The 16171-nt window shown below is 57.2% G+C and overlaps 1 protein-coding gene across 1 annotated transcript in view; it reads left to right on the top strand.

The window, feature by feature from the left end:
• The window catches only part of LOC130019913 (uncharacterized protein ENSP00000471857-like), an 81991-nt gene extending 66492 nt beyond the window's left edge, over positions 1-15499 (top strand). The window contains exons 2-4 of the mRNA XM_056110525.1: positions 903-1641; positions 6966-7066; positions 15477-15499. Coding sequence (XP_055966500.1) covers positions 944-1641; positions 6966-7066; positions 15477-15499 — 822 coding nt within the window. The 5' untranslated portion in view covers positions 903-943. The remainder of the gene's footprint in view (positions 1-902; positions 1642-6965; positions 7067-15476) is intronic.
• The last annotated feature ends 672 nt before the right edge of the window (positions 15500-16171 follow it).

The raw sequence follows: 16171 nt of genomic DNA, 5'->3' as shown, positions 1-16171 counted from the left end.
GGAGTAATTAATAGCTAAGGTAGTGGATAGATGGGGTGTGGAAGAGGAAGGGTGACTGCTGGGGGGTCGAGTGGGGCACAGAGATGTGCCCTGGTCTAACCAGGAAGTTGTCTGAGTCCAGAAGGTGGGCAGGGTATGGACTAAAAATGAAGACTGCAGGGGGGCTGGACAGTAGCACAACGGGTAGGGCATTTGCCTTGCACGTGGCTGACCTGGGTTCGATTCCCAGCATCCCATATGGTCCCCTGAACACTGTCAGGAGTAATTCCTGGGTGCAGAGCCAGGAGTAACCCCTGTGCATCACCAGGTGTGACCCAAAAAGAAAAAAAAAAGAAAACTGTGTAGTGATGAGGGGCTCAGGGTAGCAGGGAATGACCAGGAATGATGGCATGAATGAGGAGGGTAGTGAATGACACAAGGCAGGAGCCTGGGGCGGGTTATGAGCTTGGGCTGTGGAAGGGTTGGTCACCTGCGGCCCCACCATCGGCTCCAGCGGGACCTGCATGATTATACTCTGCTGGGTGGTATCCTGGGGACTGGTGGGTGCCACGTTAGGGAGAAAGTAAAGGGTAAGTGCAAAGAAAGAGCCCAGGGGAGCTGGTGTACCAACGGCTAGAACATTCTAGAAGCAGGGTGCCAGGAGCTCCGAGAGGGAAGGCTGTGAGTGGAGTCTGTACCCATTCAGGGACAGGAATGGAGTGAAGGGAAGCCCAAAGGTCCCATTTGTGCTGCACATTCCGATTCTCAGAGCCTTTCTCTTGGACGTGCCGCCTGTGAGACTCAGGCAGCATTTCAGGGCAGCAGGCTGGGGGGAGCACAGGAGTCCTGGGGTGTCCTCCCCAGCACGCGCATGCAGGACTGGAAGGACAGCACCTCATAGCTTCTCTCTCCTCTTTCCGCAGGACAGTAGAGCCCGCCACCGGCCGGGCTGACCAGCACCGGGATGGCCAGTGTGAACCCCGCCAGCCGCCCCCACTACGCTTCTTCCATCCCTGTGCCTCGGGCCACTTCCCAGACCAGGATCCCCACCCCGGGCACCTCCCCACAGCTGCGGCCACGCCAGGCTGGCCTGGCCCTGAGCCCCCAGCGCGCGGCCTCCCCCAGGCTGGGCAAGCCCGCGGGGCCTTCCAGAAGCTCCTCTCCTAAGGCCTCCTGGGGAAGAGGCTCCCCCAAGCCGTCCGCGGGCGACACTGGTGACAGCCTCTCCGGGTCCCCATGGAGCAGCCCCAGAACAGCCCCCAAAGCCACCCTCTCCAGCCGGGCCGGGTCCAGAAGAGTCGGGGACACCCAGGGCATCCAGGGGAAGAAGAAGGTGGCCCAGGACGGGCTACCCACACGCCAGACCCGGGGCAGGAGTCCATCCCGGACGTGGCTCCGGGGAGAAGATCACGTGGCAGCCACTCCTGAAGGTCGCAAGCCTCTGAGCTGCGCAGGGAGAGAGGAAAGAGATGGGATCCCCAGGAGCTCTGGGCTTCCCAGGGCTTTGGAACCTGATGACGGGGCAGCCTCAGGGACCTCCTCCCTGATCTGCAGCCCAGGGCAGAGCAAGCGCCCTTCTCCCACTCCTGGGGCCATCAGCTTCTTCTCTGCCCATCCACAGAGTCAACCTGTCACAGCCACCGTGGCCCCCTTCCAGTACAGGTGAGCTGGGGGCAGGCTGGAGGGGAGACTGGGGGCGGGAACCATGAGCTGGGACCTAGGGACCAAGGAAGAGAGAGATGGCTTAAGGCTGGGAGACTGGGGAAGGACCCCAGAATCTAGAAGTTTGGGGGAAGGGGGCCTGAGAAATAGTACAGCAGGTTGGGCACTTACCTTGAATCTGGTCAACCTGAGTTTGCCCCTGCACCCCCTGTGCTCCCCTGTGCACTGTCAGGAATGAGTCCTGAGTTCAGAGCTAAGAGTAAGCCCTCAGTAGAGCCGGGTATGTCTCACACCAAAAATAAAAGTCAGGGGCTGGGGGCTGGAGCAAGAGTTAGAGGGTGGGGTTCTTGCCTTGATGGGGCTCGAGCCCTACAGAGCTGGGGGTTCCCAGTGCCGAAACAGAACTGGGAACATGAAGAGGGGACTGGATCCCAACACAGGGGCCCCACCACAGATGTACCCCCCCCCCCAACCTCTGTTTCAGGCTAGAGAGGTAACTCAGCAGGTTGGAGCCTAGGCTTTGCATGTAGGAGCCCAAGTTTGAACCAGCACCATATAGTCCCCAGAGTACAGTCAGGATAGATGCCCCAGCACAGCCAAATTTGGCCCAGTAAGGCCCTGCACCCCGTAAGGTCCCCAAGCACCATGAGGAGAAATTCCTGAGTGCAGAGCCAGGAGTTAGCCCTGAGCATCACCCAGTGTGGCCTCCCACCCCCCACCACAAAACAAAAAGTTTTTAAAAGGAAAGAACAAAACTCTCCCCCTCCCCCGAAAATAAAAGTCCCTAAAACATCAAGAACGTAGTAGGTGATTTAGAAATGCTCCAGGGCGTATTGAATGCCCCCTGGATTCCCCACCAACCTTATTTCCTGGCACCCTTTTGACTCTGCTAAGGCGAGGAGAAGCTCTCAATTAGTTTGGGAGTGTAGAAAAGCTTGTGTATCGATTAATCCCTGGACTCTGGGGGCCTCTGAGGCGTCAGGGCATCTGGGGAGGGGTGGGGGGGGGAAGGAGCTTTTGGGAGTCTGCCTGCCATGGTAGTAGAGCCCTGGATACTGGCAAGTCCTGCTTTGTGGGCTGACCCTTCCCGTCTTCAAAAGGACATTGGTGGATGAAACATTCAGAGAAAGACAGATTAGTTGGGATTCTAAGAATGAAGGGGCTTCGGGGCTGGAGCGATAGCACCGTGAGTAGGGCATTTGCCTTGCATGTGGCCGATCCGGGTTCAATCCCCGGCATCCCATAGGGTCCCCCAACAACCGCCAGGAGTAATTCCTGAGTGCATGAGCCAGGACTAACCCCTGAGCATGGCTGGGTGTGGCCCAAAAAGAAAAGAAAAGAAAAAAAAGAATGAAGGAGCCGAAGCCATTTGCTGCGGGAAAGGAGACTCTGAGTAAGTGAGTCCGGAGCCTGCCTGAGCGGACAGGGTGGCCCCGTGGCATGAATGAGATTTACATGACATGGTATAAAGCCGTGGGAAGACTTTGGGACAGAGGATGGGCTCAGGAGAACTCCCGGCAGGGGGACAGCTCCACTCAGGCGGGGTGGGGGTAGGGTGGCACACCAGGCAGGAAAACCAGCCAATTGCCCTCGCAAGAAGGTGCCTCCAAGTCTCTGCCCTGTCCAGAGGCACATCCCCTTCTCCAAGGGCATCTTCCTTCTCTCCCTGGGGTCCATCTCCTCTCTTTCTCAGGCTGACATGTCACCCAGAAGTGCCAGGTCCCCTGCTTAGAAGGATCTCAGGGAGTAACACGATCTCCAGGAACCAGAACCTTTCCCACCTGATTCCCATCATTCTAAGGGCTGTGTGCATGCATCAAGTCGTGAACAATTTGATAACCCACTTAAAAGCTCCCTGGCAGGTTTTGGTTGTGGTGGGGGAGGAGGTGGGGAGTATTTTTAGGCCACATCTGGTGGTGGTCAGGGCTTTCTCCTGGCTCTGTGCTCAGGGTCACTCCTGGCAGTGCTCAGGGAACCCTGTGTGGTGCTGGGGACCCGACCAAGGGCAGCCCTGTGCAAGGCAAGGGACTTAACCCCTGGGCTCTGTCAGCCCTGGCAGATTTGGAACCTGACATTTTCCAGGTAAGTCAGAACTTCTTTGGAATGTTTTGATGCAACTTAAGCAAGACCAAGTTCCCTTTCCTCAGCCCACAGGCTTGTGGATTTGTCTTTTAGACACAAACAGAAGTGTGAGGCCCAGCTCCTCTCAAGCCCTGGGTATGGGGTACAGGTGGGGTGACAGTTTGGGCAAGGACACCCTCGGTGCTGCAGGCAGGCGGGTGCTATAACAGCATACCTGCGAGGCTGGCACTGCTGCCTCGGGCCACTCTGCCAAGGGCGGGGCTGCACCACCCTCTCCCGAGCAGCCGTCAGCAAGTGCCATCTGCTCCCCAGAAGCCCCAGCCCTCCGGTTTTCCTGGAAATCAGTGCCGCCACCCTGGCACCTGGGCTTTCTGTGAGAAGCTTGAGCTGAGGGCAAGAGCGGAGCTGTCGCCACCCAGGTCCTGCCTGTCCACCACTGGCATCTGTCTTCATGGGCTGGTGGGTCCCTACCATGGTGGCTCTGTCCCACATTCTGCCCTCCAGGTCCTCTTCTTTAGATGCTCTCCCCGCCGCCCAGCATTGGGGTGTCCTTCATCTGCTCCTCTGGACATGCCTCCCCAACCCCTGAGTGCTCTTGTGTCCCCCAGGGTTGCGTGGGGTGGGCGGGCTGGCATTCCACTTGCTCTGGGGTCTCTGCCCTCTGGACGGAGCTGTGTTGTCTTGGGCAGGGGGAAGTGAACAACAGGGCTAGCCCTGAGAGGTGAAGGCCGCCTTCCTCGGTATTTGTGGGGTTCGAGTGCCTGGCCCCCCCGAGCCAGGGCATGCCTGTTTGCCCTGGCATTGTAGAGAGAGGCTGCACAGGGCATGCCCAGTAGCCTCGGTTCTGTTTCTGATACCAGCCCCTGGCTTATGCCAGGGCTCATTCCAGGAAACAGCCCGACCCAATGTCGTTCCCCCTCCTGGCATCAGCCCTGGTACCTTCTTGGCGTGTTGCACCCTTTAAAAGCAGCTCAGGGTCCAAGCGATGGTATAGCGGGGAAGGCTCTTGCCTTGTACATGGTCAAGCCAGACTCGATCCCTGGTACCCCGTAGGGTCCCTTGAGCCATCCAGGAGTGATCCCTGGGCTCAGAGCCAGGAGTAAGTCCTAAGCACCACTGGGTGTGGCTCCAAAACAAACAAACAAAACCCCACCTCTAGACTAATTTTTCTAAGAAACAAAAAGCCATACAACCCCACTTTATCTGTGTCCCCTCATGCCCTGCTTGACACCACCACCCACATGCCAGGCCCTGGGCAGGACGAGGTCACCTGCCCTCTTCGGAGGCTTCCCCACCCACCTTATCCCCTACACCCAGCTCAGGGTCTGCGGGCATAGTTCAGCACTGCCTCAGAGGAGGAGCTGGGCAACAAGAGCCCCCAGCCCTGACCTGTCAGGCTAGCCAGGTATTGGGGTCACCTGCTAACCCCTGATGAAGCAAGAGAGGAAAGGAGGCGTGTTCAGAGGGAGCCAGTCCCGGGCCCGTCTGCATGGTTGAAAATATGAAAACTGGAGAGAGAGAGAGAGAGAGAGAGAGAGAGAGAGAGAGAGAGAGAGAGATCAGGAGACTGGAGATTCACAGGTCCACTGGCCCAGCCCCCCCCATACCCCCCTATATCCTCCCCTCCCCCTGCCAAGTTGCCAAAGCGCCCATTTAGCTGGAGACAGTGGCGGGTGGTGGGCGGGCCTCTCGGAGGGCCCCGGGTAATTGCCTGTAATAAAGGCTCCCATAGCCTTTGTTCCTGCGAGGATTGTAAGCTTGGGTTGCGCTTGAGGTCTGTGTGCACTTGGGAGCTGCTGCCCAGTGGCCTCACCCTTCCTTCCTGCCACCACAAGTGGCCTGGCCTGGATATGTTCCCTCTGGGAGTTGCTCTGACCCAGAGGTGCCCCTCCTGCTCTCCTAGCTGCTGGCTGCCTGGACTGTGAGCTCCAGGAGGCTGTGTGGCCCCTTGAACGTGAATCCCAGGAGGCCATGTGCCCCCCCCCCCCCCCACCGCCCAAGCCGTGAGTCCCAGGAGGCTGCAGGGCCCCCTGGACTGTGAGCGCCAGGAGGCCACATGCCTCCCGCCCCCAAGCCTGGCTGTGGATCTGGTGACTCAGCCAGGGCTGGAGTTTTCCTCGCGTGTGCCTATGGCATGGCCTGTGCAGGACAAAGGACCTGCGGCCTGGATTTACTGGGGAGCTGCCTCCCCCCTCACCTCCCTGTGTGCCTGAGAAAATGCCTCAGGCATCAAATGCTGCTGCAGCATTTACAACAGCAGCTCAGAGATGGAAATGGACACAGTGCTCACTGCCTGGTCGAGCCATAGACAATGGAATACTATTAAGCTGTAAAAAAAAAAAAGAGAGAGAGAGAGAGAGAAAGATGGAATATTGGAGAGACAGTACAGGGAGTCAGGCCTTGCCTTTGTAGGAAGTCAATCCTGGGTTGAGCCCCGGCGTTGTTATAGAAGGGCACTGCCAATAGTCACTCCTGAGCACAGAACCAGGAATAGCTCCTGAGCACCCCTGAATGTGACCTAACATAGCGCCCCCAGAAACAAACAAAACAAACACTGTCCTCCTGTTGTTCATCGATTTGCTCAAGCGGGCCCAGTAATGTCTCCATTGTGAGATTTCTTGTTACTGTGTTTGGCATATTGAATACTCTCTGTAGCTTGCCAGGCTCTCTGAGAGGGGCGGAGGAATCGAACCCGGCTCGGCCGGGCTGACTGCGCAAGGCAAACGCCCTACCGCTGTGCTATCACTCCAGACCAGCCCCAGTGGCGCGATCGATTAGTGCACGGTACTTATACGGCAGTACGTGCAGAGCCCCTCAGAAAAAGAGATGAAATATATTACCTTTGGCAGCAAAGTGGAAGGAACTCAAAGGGCCTATTGGGAGCAAAGAAAGTCAGAAGGAGAAAAACAGGTACTGCACGAGACCACCTGTGTGTGATATGAGAAGATTAAATTGATGAAATAAAAATAAATTCATGGATGTTGACATCAAACTAGGTTACTAGTTTGAGAGGGAAAGGGGGGGAGAGGGAGGGGAGGAGAGCGTGGAGGGGGTTAGGGAGATGCTGGTCCTTATTTTAAAGAAACACAAAAGGGAGATTGGCACCTCAAGGGCTGTCCTCCTAGCCCCTCGCTGTGCCAAGTCCACTCGGCCTGAAGGGCACAGCAGAGGGAGGCCAGGCTTGAAGACTCGAGGGCAGCCTGACCGCTGCCATGAATGACCAGGCCTTCTCTCCCCTACAGGTCGCAGACTGACCAGGAGCCTGGCCCCCGGCCACAGAGGAGCGGTGCCTTTGAGGGCCGCTCTGGACCCCTTGGCGGGCCTGACGAGCATTTTTGCACAGGTGAGTGTCCCCAGGAAGGGCGTCCTCACGGGGCAACGGTCACGGAACCCCTGCCCACTCAGAAGTCAGATAGACCCATCCCGACACGGAGACCTCATCTGGGAATTCTTGGAGTGTCTCATTCCTCCCAGGGCCGGGCTGTCCAGTGCACTAGGAAAGTGGCCAGCGCTGCCATGCTTGGCCAACACTAGGGCTGTGAGTGTTGCAGACGCCACGACAAAAAGGCGCCAAGCTGGGAGGCTGAGAGCCAAGGGCCAGGACAAGCCCTTGGTTCCAGGCCAAGCCTCATGGGAGGTGCTGGGAGCCAGGGAAGCCATCCAGAGCCATCTGGCTAAGGGCCTGGCAGTGTGGTGAGCAGCCACGCCCACACGTGTCACCTCTCTGTGGCATCCTGGTGTCCCAGGGACTGTAACAGAGTTCAGGAACCAGAAATCGAGAAATACTCAGAAGCCCCCTGAAACTTGCACCCTGTGCTATTTTTCCATGCCTGTCCCTGGCTCTCACCTGTCTGTGGGCCTGCATGTGCTCAGTGGGGTCTCTAAAGGACTGAGTGATTGCATGAATGAGTAAGTGAATGAATGAATGAGTGAATAAATTGAATGAATGAACGAGTGAATGACTGGGAATGAATGAATGAATGAATGAATAAGCGAAAGAGTGTGAATGAATGAGTGTGTGAATGCATGAGTGAATGAGAAACACCTGTGGACCATAGGCCAAGTCCTTTTTGGGTCAGCTTCTACATCCTTAGCAGGGCAGTGGGATGCTTTTGGTTTTCTGACGAGATCAAAGTTCCCACCTGTAGGAGATCTTTGATTCCTGCCCCAGGCCCATCTCTGGAGCAGCTTGCCCCCAGGGAGGGAAGGCGCCTCCTGGGTGTGACCTGAGCTGGTCCAGAGGTCTGGTCTGGCCTCACGGTGCCTCAGTGCCTTCCTCCCAGGGGTAACCCCAGGGCTCGGCACAAGGCAGACCTCTTTGTGGTATGTGCACCACCTCCGCCTCCACCCCCAGGTTGCCCTCTTTGTTCCCCGCTGGACTGCAGCTGGGTGTCCCTCCCCACCTCTGAGAGCCGGGCGGCTGCAGGGTCACGGGCACGGCCCCTCCCAGGCTAAGTATACACGCAGCATCCCTGGCGTGGCAGGGGACGAGGGAAAGCCGAGCTCCCTGGATGAGTGCGGTAACCAGGAAACTATGTGGATGGCTATTTTTACATTCAGTCTTGTTAGGGTAACGGCTTCCTTATGTGCAAGCCGCATCGGTGGGGCCTAATGATCACCGCCTGCCCGGGTCATTAGCCGGGAGTGGGTGAGACTTGCCCCTGCATGGCCTTGACAGACCCGCGGGGAATTAGGGTCGCTCCACAGGAGACCACCCTCACCGGCCAGAGCCCAGGGTGGACGGGCCACAGGAGGGGGTCTGTCCCTCGAGAGGGTGTGCTGGTGGGCTTTCAAGGGAGAGATCTCCAGCTCTGGTGTGGACTGCAGGCTGCCTCTCTCTGCCCTTACAGTTGCTGGGGGCTCTGTGCAGGCCCATCACAGACCAGGCTCTCAGGTGGGCTGGACTGGGCAAACAGTGGTTGCTGCCAGGGCTTATTGTTGGGGAGTTTATTCTCCCCTGAACCTGAAGAAAGCAGACAAGTGAGGGGACTCCTAAAACCTGTTTCACTTTTTTCCCCCCATACTTGGTAGTGCTCAGGGGTTACTCCTGGCTCTGTGCTCAGGAATTACTCCTGGCAAACTCAGGAACCTTATGGGGTGCCAGGGATCAAACCTGAGTCAGCTGCATGCAAGGTGAGTGCCCTCCCCACTGTCCTGTGGCTCCAGCCCCCACCTATTTTACATCCTGCCCCTCAGCCTCCATCTGAGTGTCATCCAGAGCTACGCCGACTCATTCCTGCCTTAGCCTCATGCACAAATGACAAACCAGGGCTGAAGCGGGGAGGGCCCTTCCCCCGCCCTATCCAGTCAGGGTTTGATGCCCGGTATACCATATGGTCCCTGAGCATCGCCAGGAGTGATTCCTGAGTGCAGAGCCAGGAGTAACCGCTAAGCATCACTGGGTGTGGCCCAAACACTAAAAACAAACAAACAAACAAAAAAACCAATTAAACAAACCAAAAAACCCGCTTAACTGTGTTTGCCGGGTGCCAAACCTCCATTGCTCGGGTAGGGATAGAGTTGCCGTCAGGGCTCCTGGGTGAGGGGTCCTCTATGCTCTCTTCCCTTAGGCGCCCAGTGGGTCCCCAATGGCCCTGTGGGCTTGACCAGGCAACCATGGGGACTGCTGCCCAGCGGGAGGGGGCCCAGCTCATCCCCCCACTCTGTGAAAGAGCACTGGGGCCCCTGGGGAGAAGCACATCATGCCCCAATGTCAGTCAGCCCAGACGGCTACTGTTGAGGGTGTTTTGGGTCTGCTTGGGTATGAAGGGCTGATTTGCCTTTTTTGCTTTTTGTTGTTGTTTTGGTTTGGGGAGCCACACCCGGCAATGCTCAGGGCTTGCTCCTAGTTCTGTGCTCAAGGATCACTCCTGGCCCTGCCCAGGGGACTGTAGATGGTGCCAGGGACCAAACCAGGGCTGGCCGCATGCAGGATAAGTCCTTGAACCTCTGTAATATCTCTCACCCAGGTCTGACATTTTTGTTGTAGTTCAGACATTCCCACTTCTTGCCGTGAAGTCATCCCGTTGCACTGTGCCAGCAATCGGGGGTGGGGGGGGCAATGAAGTGATGGATGAGGAAGGATCCAGGCCATGATCTGGGGATGCCCACAGGGTGGGGGGGGAGCCTGAGGACCTGTTCCCCAGGATCCCTCCCCCGGGCTGCCCCGTGCAGCCCTGAGTGCCGGGCAGGCAGGAATGGGAGGAGGAAGGAAAGAAGGAAGAAGAGCTATTGCCTCCCACACATGAGGAGCTGTGGTTAGCGGCTGGGACCCTGCCAGCCAGCCACGGCCAAGGCTTTAGTCTTCTGTTCTGTCCCCTCCACACCAGGAAAAGGCTGGTCATGAACCACAAGGTCTTGAACTGCAAGACAGGGCAGCCTCACAGCCCCGTATAAGAGGATTAGGGTCCCCCACTGTGACATTGCCCCTTCCTCCACTAAGGATGCCCTGGGCGGGGCCCAAAAGCATGCAGGCACAGTGACCAGGAAGACTCAGGCTGAGAACCACCCACAGAAATAGCCATCATTGCGCCCCTCAGGAGGCAGAAGGGACCCCACGGGCTTTCCTGTGGCCCCGGATAGGGAACCTTGAACATCAGGGGAGCAGAAGATCATTAAAGGGTCATGCAGGGGCTGGAGCCATAGTACAGAGAATAGGGCGTTTGCCTTGCATGCGACCACCCCTGGTTCGAATCCCAGCATCCCATATGGTCTCCTGAGCACCGCCAGGAGTAATTTCTGAGCACAGAGCCAGGAGTAACCCCTTTGCATTGCCAGGTGTGACCCGAAAAGCACTGTTAGCGCTGTTAGCACTGTCCTCCTGTTGTTCATTGATTTGCTGGAGAGGGCCCAGTAACGTCTCCATTGTGAAACTTGTTGTTATTGTGTTTGGCATATCGAATACATTACGGGGAGCTTGCTAGGCTTTGCCGTGCAGGCGAGATACTCTCAGTAGCTTGCCGGGCTCTCTGAGAAGGGCAGAGGAATCAAACTCGGCTCGGCCAGGCCAGCTTCGCGCAAAGCAAATGCCTTACCGCTGTGCTATTGCTCCAGCCCTCCTGAAGATCCACTCCACGGCGCCGCTTGTGGGGGACCCAAGTCTGTGTACCCAAAAAGCAAAAAAAAAGGGGGGGTCATGCGGAAGGCTAGTCAGCAAGGGAAAGGGCAGGGGGGTCATCCAAGCCCAGACACACTCACTCCTCTTTCTGGAAAACCATCCCACCCCCAGAAGGGCTGACGGGGAGCATCTGAAGGGACCGGGCAGGCTGGGCGCTCAGAGCAGGCACCACCTCTGCAGCCCACGGAGGGATGGATACAGCTGAGATGGACACAAGGCCAGGGCGTGGCCCCAGTGCTCAGGGCCTCTTCCTGCCCAAAACTCAGCTTTCCCTGGGGGCCGGAAGGAACCCGCAGCGAGCTGTGCCCTGGCAGGTGGTCTCCCTGGCACACAGCCCGCCCTCCCACCAACGAATGTTCCCGTTCCTACCATTTGCGGCGTCGTTCTCGCATGCCAAGAAATTGCCAGTGATTATTCTATTAAAATTCATGGAGATAGGAATCCGTGGCTTTCCTGCTCAGCGTCATGCCTCATTTAGAAACCGACACACGAATGAAGTGCAGAGGTGCCCGCGCTGGGAAGGGCAGCTGCGGGAGGAGGGACCATCCTTCTCTCGGGTCCAGGAGGAGGGCACTCTCCATAGCTGCCCCCTTCAGCTGGGTGAGGCCTTCTCTTGACTCTCACAGTCGCCTTGAACTTCCCGGGCACCCCACGCACTCTCAGAATCTAGTGAATGTCCCAGTAAGTCTTTGTAGACCCACGGACAACCTGATATTGGGGTTAAGGGACCTTAATCCTCTTATATGGGGGTGTGAGGCTGCCCTGCTATGTGGTTCACGGCCTTGCGGTTCAAGGCCAGCCCTTTCCTGGTGTGGAGGGGACAGGACAGAGGACTAAAGCCTTGGCCTTGACCGGCTGGCAGACCCCACTCCAGGGTCACAGCTGCTAACAGGGTCACAGTTGGCTGTGGACTGGCTGAGTCGGGTCTGTGAATGTCGTGTTGGGGGGTGTCTCATCACAGGGGTGACGGGGTTTAGGCCTCATGTGTTTTCTATTCCTCTGGACCCACAGGCAGGCAAAAGGGCTTTTTAGTGAGGGTTCTGCTATAAACCAGAGGCAGTGGTGGATGAAATTTGAGGTGAGGTACGTGATTTTCCCAGGCTGTGCTTGCAAAGGCCTGTTTCTTTGTTTTATTGGTGTTCGGTTTTGTTTTCTGTTTGTTTTGTCCTTTGGGCCACACCCAGTGATACTCAGGGATTACTCCTGGCTCTGCATTCAGGAATCACTCTTGGCAGTGCTCTGGGGACCATATGGGATCTGGGGATGGAACCGGGGTTGGCCGCTTATAAGGCAAGTGCTCTCCTGCTGTACTATCGCTCCAGACCCTGCACAAGCCAGCTGGACTCGAGCTTTGTCCACGCCCAAGGATACACGCTCAACCCGGGGACGCGGCGTGTCCACTCTTCACAGGGCTTTATGAAATGATGCTCTGGCCTGTCCCAGAGGGACCTGGCAGCAGTGGGCGCTGAGGATCTGGGGGCACTCTGCCCTCAGCATCCATGAGCATTCAGTTCTGTGAGCCTCATGGAGCCCCTAAGATGATTCCCAGTGGGACAGTGGTGTCGCAGTCACTTCAGACTGAGACAAAAGTCTCATCCACCAGATGTCGGCAACAGAGGCAGCCAGCGACAGCACAGGGTTTAGAGGTGCTTTCCTGGGATGCAGTGGTGCTGGCTTGACTGCTGGCACTGCATGGTCACCCCAGCACTAATGAGTGTGAATCCCCTTCCCCGTCTCCACCCCAGCACAGAGTCAAGAATAGTCTCCAAGCACTGCTCATTGAGGCCCTGACACCACCCGCTGAAAAGGAAAAACAAGCAAAACCCAGAAAGTGACCTTTCCCATTCTGGGGGAGACCAGGAAAGAAGGCCACCAGTCCATTTGGCTCCTGGAGCGTGTCCCGTCCTGGTCTGCAGACCACTGTCTTTTCTGTGCCTCACACGAAGGGGGGTGTGTTTCCAGTGTCAGAATTTTTAGGGTGTTAATGCCATTACTGGTGACCTAACTACGTCTCCCGTGTTCTGTCTCTAAATACCATCTTACTAGGGGTTGGAGTGTCAGATTAGGTATAGGAGTGGGATGTCACAGACATGAGTATGTCAGGGGATTTACAGGTTAACTTAACTGTAGCACCCTCCTCCCACTGTTCACTGATTTACTTGAGCGGGCCCGGTAATGTCTCCATTGTGAGACTTGTTACTGTGTTTGGCATATCAAATATGTCACGGGCAGCTTGCCAGGCTTTGCCATGTGGGCGAGATACTCTCGGTAGCTTGCCGGACTTTCCGAGAGGGGCGGAGGAATCAAACCAGGTCGACAGGGTCAGCCACATGCAAGGCAAACGCCCTACCTGATGTGCTATCACTCCAGCCCACAGGTTAACTTACAGGACATAAATAATTGTTACTTAATGCACATTTGAGAGGTGGGAAAGGTGAAGATCAGTATGGGGTAGTCAGTCAAGAAAGGCTGTCCTGGAGGAGTTGGTAATGCAGCAGGGGCCGGAAAGGTGAATCCGACTTGAATTCAGTTAAGAGCAGGCATGCAGGTGAAGGCCAGGGTGTATCAAGGCAGGTAGGACAGAGGTGTGCAGAGCCCTTCCCCAGCTCATTGTCCAGGTCCCAAAGTCAGAGACATAGACTCCACAGGGAGAGTAAGGAGGTTATGGTTTTCCAAAGAGCACTGTACAAGGAGCACCTGGGTCCCATCCTCAGAAGAGGAAGGAGAAATGCTGTGATTCTGCCCCACTCCTTCCAGGGCCCTCACAGCAGGTCTGGCTCACAGGAAGGAGATGACTTGTGTCTGGGCCCAGTTCTAGCTGGTTCTAGAGTCTGTGTTGGGACATGTGGGGTGGCCTCTGGCTATTGGAACCAGCAGCCCAGCCCTCCCCTCAACTGGACCGTTGACGCTGTCCGGTCCCTGGGGCTCACCTGTCCTCATCACCCTGGTCTGGAGCAGGCCCTCAGGGACCTTTGGCCACAGTGCCCACACCCTGGCGGCTGGCCTGCCTCTCGGGGGCCGGTCAGGGCTCCTGTCAGCTCTGAGAATCAGGCTCCAGCTGCAGGCACTGGGCTTCAGACTTGGCCTGTTTTCCCCTGACAGAGGGACCTTACTTCCTTCCTCGAGGTCCCCCTGTCCCCTGCTCCATCCCTGTCCTGCAGGTGCTCTGAGAGCCGGGGCTTGGAGGTTCCACTTTAGAATTCCTTTGCATTTTCCCAGACGGTTGATGAGACCCACAGCACCCGATCCTGGCCCCACTCCTGCCTCCCGCATGCCGAGGCTCCTGTTCCCCGCCAGACAAATGGCAAGTCTCCTCTGGGCCCAAAGTCCATAAGAACACGCCCCAAGGCCTGAGCTCAAAGTACTTCCTGGGGCCAGAGAGACTGAGCCTGGGGCCCTACAGAGTCCACGGAAAGGTCTGGAACACCAACACCCCCGCAAAGTGAAGGTGATGAGTGAGCTGTGAGGAAGGAAGTGCGTCCGTCTAGGGGGGCTTCCTGGGGGAGGCTGTGGAGGTGCAAACTCCCTGTCTGCACCCCTCTTCTGCAGATGACAGGGAGGGTAGGACTCAGTTTCCCACTAGAAGTGTCATGTGTACCCAGGAGCCTTGGGGACAAGGACAGCTTAGCCACTAAAGTCTCCAGAGTGGGTCCCACATGTCCTGTCCTGGGGGGCGGGCAGAGCAGTGTGGGGGCAGGACGGTGGCTCCAGCCACTTCCTCAAAGGGAGGGTCTGCTGGCCTCTGTGGGCCGTCCTGGAAGCCCAGCTCCCTCCCTGCACGCTCTGCTGTGTTGCCTCTCACCAGGGGGCACTGAGGTCACCACAGCCACAATTCCCCTCACATCTGTGGGAGTCACGCACCCCCTCAGTTCACCCAGCATCATCCACCAACTATTTCCGAGCGCCGCTGTGATCACGGAACAGCGCCGGGCTTCCGAGGGGGCGGGATTCTAATGGGGTGGCCCCATAAAGATGGAGCGTGGCAGACACAGATGAGGGGACGCAGTGTCCTGGCCACGGGGGCCAGGAAATGATCAGCAGCTGCAGGGAGCCATGTGGAGGGAGGACACCCCAGGGAGGGCCATCTGGCCTGAGAAGGGGCTGGGGGAAGCTGGAATCTTGCTCCTGAGCCAGCCCGTCCTGAAGGCCTCCCCTCTGGACTGATGCTGTTCAACCTCACAGTTGTCCAAGCCAAATTCCTCGGGGTGTTCCTGGTTCTCTCCCCCCCACGCCCACAGCTGGGCCACAAGCACGTTCTCACGGCTTCAAGTCCGCCCTGAGTCTGCCCCTTCCTGCCACCTCCAGAGCCCCCGCCTACCCCCAGCCCAGCTCCACCCCACCGTCAGCTCTGCCCAGACTGTTGGAACCACTTCTAGGCCATCCCAGCAGATAGGAGGATCCCTTCTGAGGGGGGGTCCCAGACCACAGCACTGCTCTGCCAGGAGCTGAGGCCAGGGTCCTTGTCATGTCCTGCAAGGCCTCCCCATGCCGGCGCTCGTGACCTCTTGGAGCGCCCTTCCTGCCGCCGACCCTTCCTTCCTTCCTCTGTGCCGAGCTGATTTTGCAGGTTTCCATCCTGCCAGCATCTCTTCCCCAGGGCCTTGAGCTCTGCTTCTGCCTGCAAATATCCCTGCAGATACCCCCAACCTCTTCCTGTAGAACTAGCTCGTGCCGCTGTGCTGAGAAATCCCTTCTAGGTCTGTCTGTCATGGCTGCCGGCCTTTGTCCTTCCTCCTTAGTACTCCTTGGTAACTAACATTTTGTATTTAGTAGATATATATTTAGGGGGTCACACCTGGAGATGTTCAGGGGACGTGATTCTACATTCAAGAAATACTCCCGGCAGTGCTCCGGGGATCATGTGGGATGCCGGGGAATGAACCCGGGCTGACCGCGTGCAAGGCAAACATCCTACCCTCTGCTGTACTATCTCTCTGGCCCTTATATTTATTTTAAATGTAGGGAATCACATGAGGAGAGCTCAGGGCTTCCTCCTGGTTCTGTGCTCAGGAGTCACTGGAGGCAGGATGTGATGCGAGGGACTTGAACTGAGCTGGGCAGCATCATATACAAGGGGGGGTGCCTAACCCTCTGTGCCCATAGGAGAATTAGCATCTAAGTACTCATGTGGGGTGACGGTTTGAGGAGTGCAGTTTGGGTCACACTTGGCATCTCTCAGTACTGGAGAGATGCTACTCCCAACTCTGAGCTCAGGACCATGTGGTGCTGGGGATCAAACCAGGGCTGGCTGCATGCAAGGGCAAGTTCCTTTTTGGGGGGGGGGAGGAATTTGGGCCACACCTGGCAATGCTCAGGACTTACTCCTGGATC

The sequence above is a fragment of the Sorex fumeus genome, unplaced genomic scaffold, assembly GCF_029834395.1.
Source record: "Sorex fumeus unplaced genomic scaffold, SorFum_2.1 ptg000010l, whole genome shotgun sequence".
NCBI classification, from domain to species: Eukaryota; Metazoa; Chordata; class Mammalia; order Eulipotyphla; family Soricidae; genus Sorex; species Sorex fumeus.
This window is presented reverse-complemented; position numbering and strand designations above follow the sequence as displayed.